The 21,385-nt window shown below is 38.2% G+C and overlaps 1 protein-coding gene across 1 annotated transcript; it reads right to left on the reverse strand.

Moving 5' to 3' along the window:
- Positions 1-1,305: 1,305 nt before the first annotated feature.
- On the reverse strand, positions 1,306-2,289 carry LOC118650651 (olfactory receptor 6C2-like). Its single transcript, XM_036298991.1, has one exon. It carries the CDS (start codon positions 2,287-2,289, stop codon positions 1,306-1,308), a length of 984 nt encoding a protein of 327 aa, XP_036154884.1.
- Positions 2,290-21,385: the final 19,096 nt, after the last annotated feature.

Raw genomic sequence — 21,385 nt, forward strand, 5'->3', positions numbered from 1 at the left:
TGGTGAGAAAACTACCTTAGCTCCACATAAACATCTTCAGTTTTATTCCATTATTCCTAGCCTGTAAGAATTCAGATATATTGGGTACTGCAATATAAAATAGTAAATTTTTGTACACGGGGCTATATTTACTCCCTCATTTAAGCTTATGGAATCTGAAAGAGATTGACTGAGGGCTCACATTTTCTGCACAAACCTTTGTGGGATATCTTAAATATACTTCTGTTAAAATTACAAACTTTACTGCTACCAATGCACATAAAGAGTCAAGAAAACTAAATATTACAGAGCCATGTATTTTCCACAATGTTCTCAATGTGATAGACTCATTAGAGTGAAAAGGGTAAAGTAAACTTTGGTTATTTTAAACAAGTGTTTGAAAAATACTAAATAGCTAAAATTTTATTTAGCTAATTTCTAACTCGCAGCGAATATAAAAGAATGTAACAGAGGAACTTCACTGGAAAGGCTTATTAGAGCAGGAGATTTGAAGAAGGGTGGGTGGTATTACAACTTTGTGTATATTACTTTTAATACTATTTTTTCCTCATCTGATTGTCCTGGGCCAGGTTTGACTTTATGGCTGTCAGAGTAGCAGTATGCCAATAGGCAAGACATAATGTCTATACCATTAAATTTAACAATATGTATTTCAAAGTTGAGGGTGGGTCATAATTGCACCCATGTAGACAATTAGAGGTGACTCTCAATATTGGTCCCTTAGCAAGTGGCAGGGATAGTGCTGTGATACTCTACTTCTCAAATCAGATGACAACTGACTGGAGGTGAAGGAGAGGAGAAGCTTTATCAAACTAGCTGTGATAGCCTGTCCTTTGGGTGAAGGCTATACCCGAGACGGAAGTTCAAGTTCAATCATTGTCAACATGAACCTTCCAAAGTCATTGAAGCATGCATATCTGGCCAGTAGGCGGGAGAAAGGAATGGTGGATCACTTATTGAATATTTGCATAGAGCAGGTCTTTAAATGTTGCACATCACTTCCAAACTCATTCTGTCAGCTACAACATAAGCTACATAGTCACATCTTACAGGGTAGAAATATGTCAGAACAATATGGCCTACAGTGTTTCCAGGGATGGCAACCAAAATATTTGGCAAAAATAGCAATTTCTGTCAGATAGTAAATGTAAACATCTTAGAATTTAGTTTTAATAGGGAGTAAACTATTATATAGTCAAGGTTCACAGTAAGCAAGTCTAACATAACAACAAAGTGAGAATGTCGATATGACTGGAGAATAGGTCATGCAGAGAAAAATAATATTAGAAACTTCAGGTTTTCTGCTTAGTTATCCTTCCTTTTAATTGGATTCACTGACCCTTTTTCCCTCTGCGTCTTTAAGAGGAATGCAATCTTCTTAACTGAGTCATGGAAAGCTTGTTTTACTTGCTTGTTTCTCAGTGTGTAAATAAAGGGGTTTAACATGGGTGAAATAGAACTAATAAGGAGTGAAATCCCTTTATTTATAGCTACCTCATCCTTGGCTGAAGGTTTGACATAAATGAAGATGCAGCTTCCATAAGTAATGGAAACCACAATCATGTGAGAAGAACACGTGGAAAAGGCCTTTTTCCTTTGCTGGGCAGAGGGAAACCTTAGAATAGTCCTGATGATATAAATGTAGGAAAGAACCACACATATGAGAGTCATGATGAATGTCAACACGGCACACACGATAACCATCTGTTCTATCAACCAGGTGTCTGAGCAAGAGATCTTCAGGAGAGGAGATGCATCACAGCAAAAATGATCAATGATATTTGAATCACAGAATTCCAGGCCCAAACCCAGACTGATTGGTGGTAGAATGATCATCAGTGCTGCCACCCAACAGGAGAAAATGATGTTCTTGCAGACTCTGCTGTTCATGATGGTGGTGTAGTGCAGGGGTTTGCAGATGGCCACGTAGCGATCATAGGACATGGCAGCCAGAAGGAAAAATTCCGTTACTCCAAAGAGGTCTGTAAACAAGAGTTGACTGGCACAAGCATTATAGGTAATGGACTTGTCCCCAGATAATATGCTATATAGGAATCTGGGAACACAGGCGGTTGTGAAAGAAATTTCTAAGAAGGAGAAATTTTGAAGGAACAGATACATTGGTGTTTTTAGGTGGGAATCCATCAGAGTGAGGGTGATGATGGTTAGGTTTCCAGATATGCTCAACACGTAGGAAAGAAATAGAAAGATAGAAAGCAATATTTTCAGTGGAGTGTTTTCGGTCAGTCCCAGCAAGATGAAGGTTGTTAGTGTAGTTTGGTTTTTCATCCTTGATTATTGCCTTTTGCCCATTCTGCTTGAAACAATAAAGTTAACTTGTTATCCTCTAACCTCAAGAGAAGTAAATCTGACAGTGATCCCAAAACAATTGACCTGTGGGGAATCAAGCACCTAATACATGCCTCTTTGTGTCATACAAACTGTTCATATTTAAATCACTTATTCACACTGCTGCAGTTTAGCTGTAATTGTTGTCATTTGAACATATTATCTTATAAACATTACTAGAGGCCCGGTGCACGAAATTCGTGCATGGGGTTGGGGGTTCCCTCAGCCCAGCCTGCACCCTCTTCAATTGGGGACCTGGCAGTTGGACATCTCTCTCATAATCTGGGACTGCTGGCTCCTAACCGCTCTCTTGTCTGCCTGCCTGATGACCCCTAAGTGCCTCTGCCTGCCTGCCTGATTGCACCTAACCACCTCTGCCTGCTAGCTTGATTGCCCCCAACTGCTCTCCCCTGCTGTCCTGATTGCCCCTGACTGCTCTCCCCCACCTCCCTGGTCACCCCCAGTTGCCCCCCCCCACCAGCCTGGTCACCCCCAATGGCCCTCTCCTTCTGGCCTGGTTGCCCCCAACTGCCCTCCCCGGCAGGCCTGGTTGTCCCCAACTGCCCTCCTCTGCTGGCCTGATCTCGCCCCCAACTGCTCTCCCTTGCTGTCATGGTCGCCCCCAACCTCCCTCCTCTGACAGCTTGATTGCCCCTAACCCCTTTCTGGCCTGATCTCGTCCCCAAGTGTCCTCCCCTGCAGGCCTGATTGCCACTAACTGCCTCTGCCTCAGCCCCACCACTATGGCTTTGTCCAGAAGGAAGTTGGATGACCGGAAGATGGCCTGTTGACCCAGTCTAATTAGCATATTATCCTTTTATTGCTATAGATTATATAGGATAGGATTGCTTAAATGGGGGGGTGAGCCTTTTTCAGCAGGAGGAGATGCTCTTTGCAGACAAAAATACATAATTCCTATATCTGGACTGATAGCCAGCCATATGCACTATACTGCCAAACCGGTCATTAAAAAATTGAATCACTTTCTTACACCTTACACCAAACAGCTGTTGCCCTTAAAAGCCCTCCTCAGCCCCCACTTTAGGTTCTGCCTTCCCAGTTCATCCAGATTAGGTTCTGATTGGTCAGTTTCTATGCTAGTCAGAGTCAAAAACTGCACCTCCTGGCAGCCATTGGCTCCTTGCAGTTCACACAGATTTGGTTCTGATTGGTCAGTTTCTATGCCAGTCAGCATCAAAAGCTCTGCCTCCTAGGCAGCCATTGGTTCTTCTGGGAAATCCAGAATGGCCCGCTGAGAGCTGGCTCTCTCTTGGGGCCTATCTCTGGGCATGATCTGAAGCCTCCGTGGTGGCTGCGGATCAGGCCCTGCCTTTCTCTCCGGGCCTTTCTCTGGGCCTGATCTGCAGCCTCTGCAGCTGCTGCTGCCCAGGCCCTGCCTCTCTCTTTCTCCAGGCCTCGCCAGGAGCCATGGCGGCTACTGATCAGGCCCTGCCTCTCTCTTTCTCCAGGCCTCGCCAGGAGCCATGGCGGCTACTGATCAGGACCTGCCCCTCTCTTTCTCCAGGCCTCGCCAGGAGCCATGGCGGCTACTGATCAGGACCTGCCTCTCTCTCCAGACCTCTCTCTGGGCCTGATCCACAGCCGCAGCCGTAGCAGCAGCAGCTAGTTCGTTAGGCCTCCAGCTGGCCCTGGGTCATAGACTAATGACTTCGCTGCGCCCACCTCGTCCTGCCCGCCTGCCCGCCTGCCCGCCTGCCGCCAGACTTGCGGGATGTGGGGGAGGGACCGCGAGGTGCTCCATGCACTTCCTGGTGACCGGTCAGGTCTGTCTAGTCATTTAGGTCCTGACGGCCCTAGGCTATTATTAGTATAGATTGAAAAACAAGTCCTAAAAGTTACTTTTGGATCTACTATTCTTTCTTCCTCCTACTTTCTAACTTCAGACATGTTTCTAGCAAAGTCCCCCCCCTGCTCCGCACCCCCCCAAAAAACGAACAATGGTCTTTGTTAAGAAAATTCTTGCATTAAAGTTTACATTGTATTAGCAATTAAACTGACAATAAATGCTTATCACATAGTTTATTCTGTTTTATCCTATCTAATGCAGTTTCTCTGAGGTGTGTTTAAAACATTTTTACTGGATACATGTTCTTTTATTTTTAAAGAAGTTATTGTTTTTATTTATTTAGTTATTATTTTTTGAAATCCTCACCCAAGGATATTTTTCCATTGATTTTAAAAAAAGTGGAAGAGAGAAGGAAAGACAGAGAGAAACATCCATGTGAGAGAAACACATGGATTGGTTGCCGCCTGCATGCATGCAACCGAAGTACGCTTGACCCGAATCAAACCCGTAACCCTTTGGTCCGCAGGCTGACACTATCCATTGAATACATGATCTTAAACATTCCTTTAAATGTGTTACAGTCCAAACTTTTTGAGGTTTTCCTCACAGAATTTTTTTTCAATTGTCTGTATTTTATATCATTAATGTTATTTTTGGCTACATTTTACTTCTACTCTTAGAATATCAATGTTATACATTTTTATGCTTTTTAGAGTAGTCTAGTGCCTCAAAGACATTTTTTCCCCAGTGTACAAGCAGAAATCTGGAACTGTATACTCTGGTTAATTAATTTCTTTTTAAATTCCTCTGACAGTGAAAACCCTAATGTCCTTTAACTCTCTGCTATAGTTTCATATTCTTTAGATCTTAAAAGTTTTTTTCCTACTAGGCTTCTAGTTAAGACCAGATTATTTTTATATTAAATATATTGTTATTTATGTTTTTCCATTATTTCCTTCTAAACGCATTTGTCAATATTTTCACTCCTTGAATGTATTGCAGGAATCACATTCAAAATTTATGACAGACAAATAAGGGGACATTTAGCGTACGTTTAAAGAGAAATATCCTGATTTTTTAATGTTTTTGGTCAACCTATTTCAGCTTGAAAAGCACACTACAACCCATTATAAATATCATTTAGCAATATCAGGTTTAACAAGGGTTGGCAATTTCTCAAACATATTCAGCTTTCTCTCTTAAATGTCACCTCCTTGGTAATTGTCTTCTCTGTCTCCTTTGCCACTTATACATCAACGCATGTGGTCTTTGCATCATAACCTGCTCTAGCCAAGGTCACCCCTGGCCTCCTTCTTGTTCCAATCACTAAACAAACTTCAGACTTGATTTCACTCAAGTTCTCTTCTGCATATAAATTGTGAATTTATGAAAGTCTTTGCGGCTTAATTTCTACCATTTCACATTATCCTGAGTTTCTTTCTCTCACTTTATCTATATTTTTCCATTCTCTTCTAGCAGCCCTTTCTTTTCTAATTTCTAGGGTTGTTGGTGCACCTGAAAGCTTTTTTCTAGGCAATATTCTCTTTCACTCTGCTCTCTCTCTAGGAGGTCCTAATAAATAAGGTGACTTCAAATAGGCTGATGATTCCTAAATTTAGATCTGCAGGATTCTGACTTCAACATTAACTTGTTCTTGGACATGTAGATCAGACTTAGAGAGTTTGAATTAGTGTCAATGTGTATTTCCTTTTTCCTATCTGAGAGTCCTTGAGCAATTTGATTAATTTCTTTATCTTGTGTTTCTTTTTAATTTGTATGTGTATGCATGCAAACTTCAGATAAAATAATATGTACATCTTAGGGTTATAATGAAAAATTTAGATAATATAGATAAAATATGTATAGCCACATCTGAAATGAGGTGGACATTCATTACTGTTCACAGTATTGGGCATTCTTATTTTGTTATCTTATTATTTCCTATCAAGAGTCCTCCAAATGTGCACATTTCATGATTTTTAATATGACACTCATGACTATTTTTCCTTCCCTGTCGATAATAAGTCTTATATAAAAACATTATTTACCATTCTTTTTTCTTTACTCCCATTTTCACTTTATCACCATGTCTTGCCATTTCTGTTATCTTTTTAATTTGTTTTTTTTTCTTTAACATATTTTTATTAATTTCAGAGAGTAAGGGAGAGGAAAATAGAGATAGAAACATCAGTGGTGAGAGAGAATCATTGATCTGCTGCTCCCTGCACATCCTCTACTGGGGACTGAGTCTGTACCAAACCAAAATCGTGACCTCCTGGTTCATAAGTTAATGCTCAACCACTGAGCCACCCTGGCTGTGCTGATTTGTTCCTTTTATTCTCTCACTCAGAACTCTACATTTAGTCTCGGTGTCTTTATCTTATAGCTTAAACATATGATTAACATATATCTTTGCTTTTCCCATTCATTATTTTAAAATCAGTGCACTCTGAATCATTTTTTTAAAAAGCCCAGATGTGGTTATCTCTCCCCTATGTATTGTGGAAAACATTTTTGAACTGACATACATCCCATGGTATGTATTTTCTAGAAACTCTTGTTCTATCTCTCAGTTAAATTGAATATAATTCATTTTGACTTTAGGTAAGAATTGAGAAGAAGAGAAAAATGAATACAGTCATGAGTTTTCAGTTTTAAATGCATTAAACATTTAGATTTAGATAAGAGAGATTTCTGCAGTTTCTTTTCCTTGTAGAGATGTAAGGGGAACAATAATAATAATTAAGTTGCTCGTTGAAAATAGGCTAAAAAACCCTTAGAAAGTCACATAGTTTTCTCATTGTAAACATTGGTATAGAATTAGAAGGGTCTTCTTATGTCCAGCGTGACATGAAACTAAAGAAAAAAATTGGATACTTGATAAATTTTCCTGTACTGCAATTTGCCACAGGAATACTAAATGGGTCTTATAACTTATACAGAGAACTACTGGAACTTAAGAGTAACATGGGAAAAGGAAACAAATGATCCAGGACAGTGAGGCACATGAATAGATGTTCGAGGACCAGAAGAGATGATGGATACTGACATCTTTATTTCTTAACACAGTGGAATAACGTAGGTGTTCCAGAATTACCATGAACCTTGGTTGAGAGAGGCAGCACAGATATATGTAGATGATTCACTAGAGCAAGGTGGTGGAGTTAGGGAGGACTGATATTAAGTTAATAAAAAAAAAAATATTTTCTTTTCAGAGTGTAAATGGAGTTTTGTAACTGAAACATTAATTTTAATGCTTTCAATCATCCCTTTTTGCCCTCATTATAAAACTTAAGCTTCTTAGTTAGCATATGGAGATCTTTCTAATATTTTCAGTGTCAGTTCACACAATTTACCTCATGTCTTGTTCTGTCCTACTAAGATACTTGCACTGGCTGCCTGCGAGAGATAGGATACCATAGTGATCAAGAGCACGACCTATAGAGTCAGGCTGCTGGTGTCATCTCTCTTGATTCAATTTGCTTTCCTAGACTTATCTACTAGCGGTTTCCATTAAAGGCGATGCTTAAAATTACCTGTGTAGAGACTCAGATGCTTCTCATATGGCGTTAATGATCTCTCTAATGGTAGTCTCTAACCTTTCTATCCCTCTTTTAAGCTTTGATTTAGGTACTAATTCCACCAGGCACATATCTATAACTTTTTAAGATAGAGGTAGCTTTGCCTTTGCTATTCCCATTGTAGCCTATGATTATTTTTTATTATTGCTCTTATGACTAAATTGTCAGGTTGTACTGATAAACTTTATTTTGACATTATTGTGTTCCAAGCAGCAAGCTTACCTCCACGGGGCATAGTAGATGTTCCTTAAAAGTTTGTGGAAATAAAGGACTATCGTATTTGCCTTATTTTTTTAAAATTTGTTTTAAAGGTATTTTCTTTAACATGACTTAGTAGGTCTTTAAAATGACTTTAAATATTTGTCTTAGTTTTTACTTGAGCTGATTGGTAAAAATGAACTCATTTTTAAAGACTGCCTTTAATATTATGTAGGTGTGACTGAGTACTGCTTTCATGGGGACTGATGCCTAGTAAGAGAAAGTATACTTCCTGTGTTTCTTACACAGTCTCTGACTGTGAAGTTCTCATTTCTCTTTTCCTTTTTGGGTTCAGTTTCCTACATAATATGTAGTTCATGAAATTATTGTGACTGTTGATTGCGATAGTCCATGCAGAGTGCCTGTTAGATTATAAGTAAGTGCCATTACCTCTACTTTCTCTCCTTCTTTCACCTCCTCTCTTTTTTTCTCTATAACCTGCTCTAGTATAGATGATACTGTGTGAGGGCACTAATCTGGTAATCACTACAGCTATTGTGGGTTTTTTTTTTCTGCATTCTTTTTTTGTTATTGTTAATTCTCACCAGATGAAATTTTTTCCATTAATTTTTGGACAGAGTGGGAGTGAGAGAGACATTGACAAGAGAGGGATACATCAATTGATTGCCTCTGGCATGTGCCACATCTGTGTGAACCTGCAACCTAGGTACATGCCCTTCACCAGGATTCAAACCCGAAACCCTTCAATGTGTGGGCTGATGCTCTAACCACTTAGCAACACCAACCAAGGCACTTCCTGCATTCTTTATAAAGCTTATGAATTTTGGTGCCTCTGATTACCTGTTCATTGTTCTGTGAAGAAATTCTAAGGGCAGAGCTTAGAGACTGCAGTTTTGAACATGAGGCAATAGGTACTTCACATTTCTTTCTCAACCCCATTAACAATTACATGGGCAGCTATTTCCTTTTGTAAATAAAGACTATATGTCTTTTGTTGTCTCTGCATTCCACGTAAGAAAAGAATTTTCCATGAGAAATTTAATTAGTTTGGTATATTAATGGCTTCACTTATTTCTAGCAATCTCTACCTCACAAGAAAGCTACAGTTGTGTTTTCTGAAGGTCAGATGAATAGAAGTCTGTGAATAGAATGCTGTTATTTGTTACTATCAAGACTGTAACATATAATGGCATTAGAGAGCTAGAGACAGAGAATTACCTGTGGTTTACAGGCATCTCTGCAGAAAAGGAGCACTAATCTAGGCTGAGGGGGAGAAATAATTAGCTGCTAATCAGGTACCTTTTTAGATAAGGTCGTATAGGAATTGACCTTGTGAACCAAACTGAGAAAATTCTTAAGCTCTCAATACTCCACTGTGGCATTTTAACTCAGAGCATTGTTCCACATTCCTAAACTCTCCTCCCTTTCCAATCACCAATACCAAAAGTTTAAGTGATACCAAATCACTTAAATACAAGGTTGTTTTTTAGAAGATTTTGAAAGATGATTTCTGATTTTTCTGGGAAAAGACTTTTACACAGTGAAGGAAGATTAAGTTGACATTTATTATCTTAGTCTCTTATGGATGTACAGGGGCCCTCTGTGTGGATAAGTAAAGGGCCCTTCATGACCATCATGACCAAATTCAATTTTGGTATTCTGTGATACAATAATTTAAGTGAATGTTCTGGTAGACCACTTTCATTCAGGTGAATTTTCTATATTTAAAAGAATATTTGCAATTAGAATGAGCTCATTAATCACTAATAACATTTCTGATAATAATGGAAGATATTACAGTTATATATATATATAGCCTCTTGCTATGAATATTCATGAATTCCTTCAGAATGTATTTATTGAAAACCTATGATATGACAGGTAGTGCTGTAGATATTAAGGATAAAAAGAGTGAATAGGTACCAACTCATCTCTAATGAAGCATGTAATAAATATTTCAAATGAGTATAATCCCTTCAGATTTCTTTTTTATAATACAAACTAACATTTAGAAATAACTATTTTATTTTTCAGAGACACCCGATATTGCCATCTCTGATTTGTAAATAGATTTAGTCTTTTATTTTCCAGAGACTAAGGAACTAAAATTTTGAATGAAGAAGGAAACTGAATTGCCAAACATACATACTTACTCTTATGGAAGGTAATCCTGGCTTCAGTTGACTCTGTAATCTGGTAGTCCCAAAGGTGAAATGAAAGTATAAGTGGGGTCAGTTAATGTGGCCAAATGCTCCTCTCATGAAGACATACACATTCACAGATAATATTTTTCTAGTAGAAAGTGCCAAAAGACTCTTCCTAAAGGTTCTATTTCACTTTAAACCTAGGGAACAATTTCTTATATCTGAAAGCTGAAATAAAAAGTCATGTATTTTAAATGTCTGAGAAATATAAGGCTGTTTTCTAGAAGATTTTGAAAGATAATTTCTGATTTTTCCTGGGAAAAGATTTTTACACAGTGAAGGAAGATTAAGATGACTTTTATAATCTCAGACTCTTATGGATGTACAGGGGCCCTCTGTGTGGATAAGTAAAGGGCCCTTCATGACCAAGTTCAAACATGACTAATGATGTTAATATGCACTGAATTTTGGCAAAATACTAGAGGGAGCAGTGGGAATAGTGTCCTTGGAGACAATAAGATGCAATAATTTTAAGAGACACATTCCAAGTGCAGAACAATAATTGTATGATGAAAGATAACAAAGTATTCACAAAAGACAAAATTGCTTTGTGTTTTCTATGAAAAAAAAACCCAAACAAACCTTAAAAGTAGCATAAACACAGTTTCCAATCTTACAACTGTACATACTTTCTCAGGGTAAAAATATATGTTTGTATTATAATTTTCTGTATTGTACTCTTTTTATGTGTATGCCATTATCTAATAAAGCTTCCAATATTTCACTATTAAAACTTATATATTAAAAATCTCATTTTTAATAAACATCATTGATTTTTTTCTATTTAAATGATCACAAGAGCAATTTCTGATGCAAAGCCCTCTTACATATTAGAATTTTGAAGTTTATTGCCACATTTTGCTTCCAATGTGTAATACCGCATTATATGCACACCATGTTTGGGTCTCTGTGTCACTATTGGCATTGTGGGGTCTGAAGGAATCCCACCCTTATTCCTTACTTGAGTTTGTGTCAACAAGAGAGTAAAAAGTAGGCAAGTAAATGGAGATTAAAATATCAGTTTTATCTGCCTGGTACTGGCACAAGAATAGACATATAAACCATGGAACAGAATAGAGAACTCATAGATCAAGCCATTATGCTCAATTAATATTTGATAAAGGAGGCAAGAGCATATAATGGAGTCAAGACAGTCTCTTCAATAAATGGTGCTGGGAAAATTGGACAGATACATGCAAAAAAATGAAACTAGACCACCAATGTACACCATATGCAAAAATAAACTCAAAATGGATAAATGACTTAAACATGAGACAGGAAACTATAAAAATCCTAGAAGAAGCCATAGGCAGCAAGATAGCAGACATTTGTCATAGCAATATCTTTACCAATATAGCTCCTACGGCAATGGAAACTAAGGAGAAAGTAAACAAACGGGACTACATCAAAATAAAAAGCTTCTGCATAGCAAAAGAAACCATCAACAAATCAACAAGAAAGCCCACCACATGGGAGAACATATTTGTCAATGTTATCACCGATAAGGGTTTAATCTCCAACATTTATAGGGAATTCATTCAACTTAACAAAAAGAAGATAAACAATCCAATCAAAAAATGGGCAAAGGACCTAAATAGACACCTTTCAAAAGAAGACATACAGAAGGCCATGAGACATGAAAACATGCTCAAAGTCACTAATCATCTGAGAGATGCAAATCAAAATAACGATGAGGTACCATCTCACGCCTGTCAGAATGGCTATCATCAAAAAATCAACAAACGACAAGTGCTGGCAAAGATGTGGAGAAAAAGGTACCCTCTTGGACTGCTGGTGGGAATGCAGACTGGTGCAGCCGCTGTGGAGAACAGTATGGAGTTTCCTCAAAAAGTTGAGAATGGAACTCCCATTTGACCCAGTAATCCCACTTCTAGGAATATATCCCAAGAAACCAGAAACACCAATCAGAAAGGACTTATGCACTCCTATGTTCATAGCAGCACAATTTACTATAGGTAAAATTTGGAAACAGACTAAGGGCCCATCAGCAGATGAGTGGATTAGAAAACTGTGGTACATCTACACAATGGTATGCTATGCTGCTATAAAAAAGAAGGAACGTTTACCATTTGCAACAGCATGGATGTAACAGGAGAGCATTATGCTAAGTGAAATAAGCCAGTCAGAGAAAGATAAATATCACATGATCTCACTCATATGTGGGATATAATGAACAACATAAACTGATGAACAAAAATAGAACCAGAGTCATAGAAGCATCAAACAGACTATCAAACCTATAAGGGAAGGAAGGCAGGGGGTGAGGGAGTAAGAGATCAACCAAAGGACTTACACTGAGTGGCCAGATTATTATGACCATCCCATCAGTACAATGAAGTGAATTAGTTATGCAAATAATAATAATAATAATAAAACATTGAGAGTATTTGCTTAGGAAGTTTTCAATATTCAGTATTTTTGGAAGTGTCAATGAAGTACTGATGGGGTGATCATAATAATCTGGCCAGTCATAATAATCTGGCCACTCAGTGTATATGCATGCATATGAGCATAACCAATGGACACAGATGGGGGTGGGGGTGAGGAATGTGCTGGGGGGTGGGGGTGGCTGGAGAGAGGTCAATGGGGGAAAAAGGGAACTTAACGTAATACTTTAAACAATAAAGAATTTAAATTTAAAAATCAAAATCAAAAATAAAATGTACAAATTAAAGCTCGATCTCTACTGAAAAAAAATAGAATATTATGATTTGAGAGACTTAAGTATTTGACAACATTTAGGCAATCTTAATGTTTTTCTATTTTTCAATTCATTCTTTATCAGATTTATTGGGGTGACATTGGTTAATAAAATTATATAGTTTCAGGTAAAAAGAATTACCAGTTTTATTATAGTATAGTTAGTACTACTACTACTACTACTAGTTCAAAATCCAACTGTCAGGTAAGCCTGCTTTCCACTCCAGGAGCAGGATAGTAGGTGAGTGGCCAGGAGATTGCACAAATAAATTATTGATAAAAGTCCTCCAAATTTTAGAAATAAATCAGAATGACTATCGTTACCATGTCATGATTTGATGGGCCATCCAATAATTATTTAATTATGCAGGAAAATGCACAGGCATTTGACTTGGCTATGTACTTTTGCCTAAATTCCAGCCACTGTGAAGTGAAATTGTAAAACTGTGGCTGTAGATTTGTGTTCAGTAGAAAACATATCCTAAAGGTCACAGTTTAATGGCACTATTGGATATTAGCCAGTTCAATATCTATCAGATACTGAACAGCAGTCTTCTAATTATATAATGTTATTCCTCAAAATCTTCTTTGAGTGGTACCATTTTACTGGTTAATGTCAAATTACTTGAATAAAATATTTTGCATGTGTTAATTGAATAACTGTATGAATCATGTATTTTTAACTTGTTGAAATTTCTCCTTTTTTATTGTCTAAAGTCTCCTTTTTCCCCAATTGACCCCACCTCCTCATTCCCACCCCAGGCAAGCCCCAACAGCCCCAGTGTCTGTGTCCATTGGTTATTCTAATATGCATGCATACAAGTCCTTTAGTTGCTCTCTAAACCCCTTCCTCTACCATTTGTCTCTGGATCTATTCTTGTCCATTAAATTATGTTGATCATTATACCCCACATATGAGTGAGATCATGTGATATTTATCTTTCTCTGACTGGCTTATTTCACTTAGCATAATTCTCTCCTGTTCCATCCTTGCTTTTGCAAATGGTAAAAGTTCCTTCTTTTATATAACGGCATAGTATTCCATTGTGTAGATGTACCACAGTTTTTTTAATCCATTCATCTGCTGATGGGCACTTAAGTTGTTTCCAAAACTTAGCTACTGTAAATTGTGCTGCTATGAACATAGGAGTGCATATATACTTTCTGATTGGTGTTTCTGGTTTCTTGGGTTATAGTCCTAGAAGTGGGATCACTGGGTCAAATGGGAGTTCCATTCTCAACTTTTTGAGGAAACTCCATACTGTTCTCCACAGCGGCTGCACCAGTCTGCATTTCCACCTGCAGTGCATGAGGGTTCCTTTTTCTCCACATCTTCGCCAGCACTTGGCGTTTGTTGATTTTTTGATGATAGCCATTCTGACAGGCATGAGATGATATCTCATTATTCTTTTGATTTGCATCTTTGATTTGACTTTGAGCACGTTTTCCTATGTCTCTGGGCCTTCTGTATGTCCTCTTTCAATAAGTGTCTATTTAGTTCCTTTGCCCATTTTTGATTGGATCATTTATCTTCCTTTTGTTAAGTTGTATGAGTTCTCTGTAAATTTTGGAGATTAAACCCTTATCAGAAATATCATTGGCAAATATGTTCTTTCATGCAGTGGGTTTTCTTGTTGTTTTGTTGATGGTTTCTTTTGCTGTGCAGAAGCTTTTAATTTTGATGTAGTCTCATTTGTTTATTTTCCCCTTAGTCTTTATTGCCCTAGGAGCTGTGTCTATAAAGATATTGCTATGACATATGTCTGCTATTTTGCTGCCTATGGAGTCTTGTAGAATTCTTATGGTTTCCCATCTTACATTCAAGTCCTCTATCCATTTTGAGTTTGTGTTTGTGTATGGTGTAAGTTGGTGATCTAGTTTCATTTTTTTTTGCATGTATCTGACCAAATTTACCAGCACCATTTATTGAAGAGACTGTCTTGACTCCATTATATGCTCTTGCCTGATTTGTCAAATATTAATTGAGCATAATGGTTTGGGTTGATTTCTGGGTTCTCTGTTCTGTTCTAGTGGTCTATATGTCTCTTTTTGTGACAGTACCATGCAGTTTTGAGAACAGTAGCTTGGTAATATAGCTTGATATCCAGTATTGTGATCCCTCCAACTTTATTATTCTTTCTCAGGATAGCTGCAGCTATTCAGTTTCTCTTTTTATTCCAGATGAATTTTTGGAGAGTTTGTTCTAGATCTATGTAATATGCTGTTGGTATTTTAGTATGGATTACATGGAATATCTGTAGATTGCTTTGGGTAGTATGGACATTTTAATGATGTTGATTCTACCAATCCATGAACACGGTATATTCTTCCATTTGTTTATGTCTTCTATCTCTTTTTTTCAATGTCCTGTAGTTTTCTGAGTACAGGTCTTTTACATCCTTAGTTAAGCTTATTCTTAGGTAACTTAATTTTTTTTGGTGCAATGGCAAATGGGATTTATTTTGCCATTTCTCTTTCTGTGAGTTCATTATTGGTATGTAAAAAAGCCGTATTTTTGGGTGTTAATTTTGTATCCTGCTGTATTTCCAAATTCATTTATTACGTCTAGTAGTTTTTTGATGGAGTCTTTGGGGTTTTCTATGTATAGTATCATGTCATCTGCGAATAAGGACAGCTTTACTTCTTTTCCAATTTGGATGCCTTTTATTTCTTCTTCTTGTCAGATTGCTATGTCCAGCACTTCCAGTACTATGTAAAACGGGAGTGGTGAAAGTGGGCATCCCTGTCTTGTTCCTGTTCTTAGGAGAAATGAATTTAGTTTTTGCCCATTGAGTATGATGTTGGCTGTAGGTTTGTCATATAGGACTTTTATTATGTTGAGGTATGACCCCTCTATTCCCACTTTGTTGAGAGTTTTTAATCAAGAAAGGGTGTTGGATTTTGTCAAATGCTTTTTCTGCATCGATTGGTATGATTATGTGATTTTTGTCTCAGTTTGTTTATGTAGTGTATCACATTTATTGATTTGCGGATATTGTACCATCCTTGCATCCCCGGAATAAATCCCACATGGTCATGGTGTATGATATTTCTAATGTGTGGCAAAATCATATTTGCTAGAATTTTGTAGAGGATTTTAGCATCTATGTTCATCAAGAATTTTGGCCTGTAGTTCCCTTTTTTGTGGTGTCTTTATCTGGTTTCGGAATTAGGGTAATGCTGGCTTCATAGAAAGAGCTTGGAAGTGTGCCTTCTCCTTGAATTTATGGTATAGTCTGAGGAGGATAGGTTTTAGTTCTTTTAATGCATGGTAGAACTCCCCTGTAAAGCTGTCTGGACCAGGGCTTTTGTTTGCTGGAAGATTTTTGATTACTGTTTCAATATCTTTGGTAGTTATCAGCCTAATCAGGTTTTTTGTTTATTCTTGATTGAGTTTTGGGAGCTTGTATTTTTCTGAGAATATTTCCATTTCATCTAGGTTGTCCATTTTGTTGGAATAGAGTTGTTCATAGTATTTTTTCATAATCGTTTGTATTTCAGTGTGATTGGTTGTTATTCACCTTTTTCATTTCTGATTTTGTTTATTTGGGTCCTCTCTCTTTGCTTCTTGGTGAGCCTGGCTAGAGGTTCATCAATCTTATTTATCCCTTCAAAGAACCAGCTCTTGGTTTTATTTTGTATTATTTTTTTAATCTTTATGTCGTTTATCTCTGCTATGATCTTTATTATTTCCTTTCTTCTGTTTATGCTGGGCTTTTCTTGTTGCTCTCTTTCAAACTCTTGGAGTTGTAGGGGTAGATAATTTGTTACCATTGTTTCCTGTTTTTTGAGGTAGGCCTGTAGAGCTGTGAACGTCCCTCTCAAGACTGCTTTCACTGTGTCCCATGGATCATGGATAGTTGTGTTTTCATTGTCGTTTGTTGCCATGATGCTTTTTATTTCTTCTTTGATCTCCTTGGTACTCCAGTCATTGTTTAATTGCATGCTATTTTGCCTCCAGGTTTTTGATTTTTTTAATAGTTTTTATTGTAGCTGATTTCTAGTTTTATGCCATTGTAATCTGAGAAGATGCTTGATATGATTTATATCTTGTTGAATTTGAAGAGACTTTGCCTGTGTCCCAATATGTGGTCTATCATTGAAAATGACCCATGTGCACTTGAGAGCAATGCATATTCTGTGGATTTGGAGTGAATTGTTCAGAAGATGTCAATTAATTCCATCTGTTCTAATGAGTGATTTAGGATTGATGTTTCTTTGTTGATTTTTTTTGTTTAGAGGATTTTTCAAGTGGTGTTAGTGGGGTATTAAAGTCCCCTACTATGACTGTATTGCTGTCAATATCTCCTTTGATATCCTCCAGAAGTTTCTTTCTTTCTTTCTTTTTTTTAAAAAATATATTTTATTGATTTTTTACAGAGAGGAAGGGAGAGAGATAGAGAGTTAGAAACATCGATGAGAGAGAAACATCGATCAGCTGCCTCCTGCACATCTCCTACTGGGGATGTGCCCACAACCCAGGTACATGCCCTTGACCGGAATCGAACCCAGGACCCTTCTGTCCACAGGCTGATGCTCTATCCACTGAGCCAAACCAGTTCTGGCCAGAAGTTTCTTATTTATTTAGCTGCTCCTGTATTGGATGCATATATGTTTACCAGAGTTATATCTTCTTTTTGGATTGCTCCCTTTAGTATTATGATGTGGCCTTCCTTATCTCTTCTTATGGCCTTCACTTTGAGGTCTAATTTGTCATATATAAGTATTGCTACCCCAGCTTATTTTTTATTTCCATTCATCTGGAAAATGTTTTTCTATCCCTTCACCATCAGTCTGTGTGAGTCCTTTGTTCTGAGGTGGGTTTCCTATAGACAGCAGATATATGGGTCATGTTTTCTTATCCACTCAGCTGTCCTATGTCTTTTGATTGGAGCACTTAATCCATTTAAATTTAAAGTGAGTATTGATAGGTACATGTTTGTCTCCGTTTTTATTCTTTATGCTGATTGTCCTCCTTTCCTTCATATTTCTTCTTTTTACAGCAGACCCGTTAGCATTTCTTGCATTGCTGGTTTGGTGATCATAAACTTCCTTAGTAATTTTTTATCTGTGAACTTGCTGATTTCACCCTCAATTTTGAATGATAGCCTTGCTGGGTACAGTATTCTTGGATTCAGACCCTTGCTTTGCATGACTTTGTATATTTCATTATATTCTCTTCTGGCCTGATGTGTTTCTGTGGAGAAATCAGTCGAGAGTCTGATGGGTGATCCTTTGTAGGTAACTTTCTGTCTCTCTCTGACAGCCTTTAAGATTTTTACTTTGTCGTTGGTATTTGCCAATTGAATTATAATGTGTCTTGGGTTGGTCTTTTGGTGTTCATGTTTGGGACTCTGTTAGCTTCTTGGACTTGTGTGAGATTTTTCTTCCCTATATTAGGGAAGTTTTCTGTCATTATTTCTTCAAACAGGTTTCTTTTCCTTGCTCAGTTTGCTCTCCTTCAGGTACCTCTATTATGCAGATTTTGTTTCGTATCATGTTGTCCCAAAGTGCCCTTAGGCCAGCGGTTCTCAACCTGTGGGTCACGACCCCTTTGGGGGTTGAACGACCCTTTCACAGGGGTCGCCTAAATACATCCTGCATATCAGATACTTACATTATGATTCATAACAGTAGCAACATTACAGTTATGAAGTAGCATCGAAAATAATTTTATGGTTGGGGGTCACCACACCATGAGGAACTGTATTAAAGGGTCGCGGCATTAGGAAGGTTGAAAACCACTGCCTTAGGCTCTCCTGTTTTTTATGTTTTTTTCTAGATGCTGCTCTGCTTGACTATTTTTTCCTACCTTGTCTTCTAGCTCACTGATGCAATCCTCTGCTTCTTCTAGTCTACTGTTGATGTTTTCTATTATGTTCTTTCTTGCAGTGATGTCATTTTTCCTTTCTTCTTGGTTCTTCTTCATCTCCTCTTGGTGCTTACACGTATTGTTGAATTTCTCTTCCATCCTTTTCAGCAACCTTATGACCATTGCTCTGAATTCTTTCTCTAACATATTGATTGCCTCCATTTCTTTTAGTTCCTTTTCTGGTGATGCCTTCTTTCTTTCTTTCTTTCTTTCTTTCTTTCTTTCTTTCTTTCTTTCTTTCTTTCTTTCTGTCTTTCTTTTTTTGTGTGTGTTTTCTTCTTCTTAATTAAATCTTTATTGTTCAGATTATTACATTTGTTCCTCTTTTTTCCCCCCATTACTCCCCTCCTCCCAGTTCGCGCCCCACCATCCGCCCTCACTCCCCACCCACTGTCCTCATCCATAGGTGCACGATTTTTGTCCAGTCTCTTCCCGCATCTCCCACACCCCTTTCCCCCCCCCACCCCAGAATAGTCAGTCCATTCCCTTTCTATGTCCCTGATTCTATTATGATCACCAGATTATTTATTCACTTGATTCTTAGATTCACTTGTTGATAGATGCATGTTTGTTGTTCATAATTTGTATCTTTACCTTTTTCTTCTTCTTCCTCTTCTTAAAGGATACCTTTCAGCATTTCATATAATACTGGTTTGGTGGTGATGAACTCCTTTAGCTTTTCCTTATCTGTGAAGCTCTTTATCTGACCTTCAGTTCTGAATGATAGCTTTGCTGGATAAAGTAATCTTGGTTGTAGGTTCTTGGTATTCATCACTTTGAATATTTCTTGCCATTCCCTTCTGGCCTGCAAAATTTCTGTTGAGAAATCAGCTGACAGTCGTATGGGTATTCCCTTGTAGGTAACTGAGTTTCTTTCTCTTGCTGCTCTTAAGAGTCTCTCTTTGTCTTTTGCTCCTGGCATTTTAATTATGATGTGTCTTGGTGTGATCCTCTTTGGATTCCTTTTGTTTGGGGTTCTCTGCGCTTCCTGGACTTGTAAGTCTATTTCTTTCACCAGGTAGGGGAAGTTTTCTGTCATTATTTCTTCAAATAGGTTTTCAATATCTTGCTCTCTCTCATCTTCTGGCACCCCTATAATTCTGATGTTGGTACGCTTGAAGCTGTTCCAGAGGCTCCTTACACTATCTTCGTATTTTCGGATTCTTTTTTCATTTTGCTTTTCCGGTTGGGTGTTTTTAGCTTCTTCTCATTTCAAATCTTTGCCTTGATTCTTGCGGTCCTCTGGTCTGCTGTTGGGAGTCTGTATAATATTCGTTATTTCAGTCCGTGTATGTTTAATTTCTAGTTGGTTCTTTATCATTACATCGAGGGTCTCATTAGATTTGTTGAGGATCTCATTAAGTTTATCAGAGGCTTCTAGACAGTTCTTGAGAGACCTTAAAAGTGTGGTTCTGAACTGAATATCCTCCATTGACAGTTTTGTCCTGTTTCTTTGTCTCCGCATTTTTTATGCTTTCTTGGTGCACCCCCTAGTGGTCTTTGTGTGCAGTCCTCCTGTAGTTAAGCCTTGATTGTTGTAGTTACTACTAGGGGCATTTGAACTCCAGGCCAGCTGGCTGTGAGAATCAGCTGTGTCTGCAGTGAGAGAACTTCTGTCCTCTAGGGAGGTGCTAATCTAGCCCTTGCCTGAGGCTATCTGGCAAATGGCTCTGCGCAGGGCTTGGGAGGGGCGGGTGGGTCGCTTGGGCTCGGGATCAACAGGGTGGGCCAGAGAGAGCAGTTATGGCTGCTCTCAGTTCCGTCCCTAGGGGCTCTGCCTCACAGAGTCCCAGCAACCGCTGCAAACCTCGGAGAGAAAGCTGCCTTCGAGTTCTGACCGAAGCCAGACAGTCCCGCTTCTCCCGTTAGAGTCTGGGTCCCTAGAGACTCGCCCGGATCTGGAGCTCAGAATCTGAGACTCCCTCCGGATTGAAAGCACCAACCGCGCCCTCCGCCGCCAGCCTGCTCCGCGTGCACTCCGTACCTGAGTATTTCACTTCAGCACTGCGCCTCCTCTGAGTGTGGGTATGATATTCTCTTTCCTCCTAGTTGTAGAATTTCCACTCAGCCAGCCTTCCTGTGGTTTGGATGATGTCTGTCCCTTCTTTCTTTTGTATGCAGGATGTTTCTTTGTCTACCCATGATCCCTCCTCTCATGGTGTCTGGTTATATAGCTCTTTCTCTCCTGCATTGACTTAAAGGCACAAAATACAACACAACAAGGCACAACACCCAAGGTTGTGCCACCAAAGAAAAGAGAATTAGGGGATAAAAAGAAAAGAGTGGAAAAATTGTATTGGGAAAAGGAAAAAAATGTAAGAGAGAAAAGAAAGAGAATAAAAAAGAATAGCGGAAATATATGTATATGGGGAGAAGATGCCAATAAAACAACAACTAATCCAAAAAGTGCAAACAACAAACACCCAGAGATGAATACAAACTACAAAAAAACAACTTATCAAAAAAATGCAAACAACAAACACCCAGATGAATCTGAGGAGGGAGTGCTTATTTCCAGAAGGTATGGTCAAGGAATTGAATGAATGGAGAAATAGCCTCACTTCAGTATAGAGGAGGTAGAAAGAGAATTAGTGTATAAGATGAAAAGTAAAAAACAGAAAATATAAAAAAG

This window comes from Myotis myotis, unplaced genomic scaffold, assembly GCF_014108235.1.
Source record: "Myotis myotis isolate mMyoMyo1 unplaced genomic scaffold, mMyoMyo1.p scaffold_m19_p_3, whole genome shotgun sequence".
NCBI classification, from domain to species: domain Eukaryota; kingdom Metazoa; phylum Chordata; class Mammalia; order Chiroptera; family Vespertilionidae; genus Myotis; species Myotis myotis.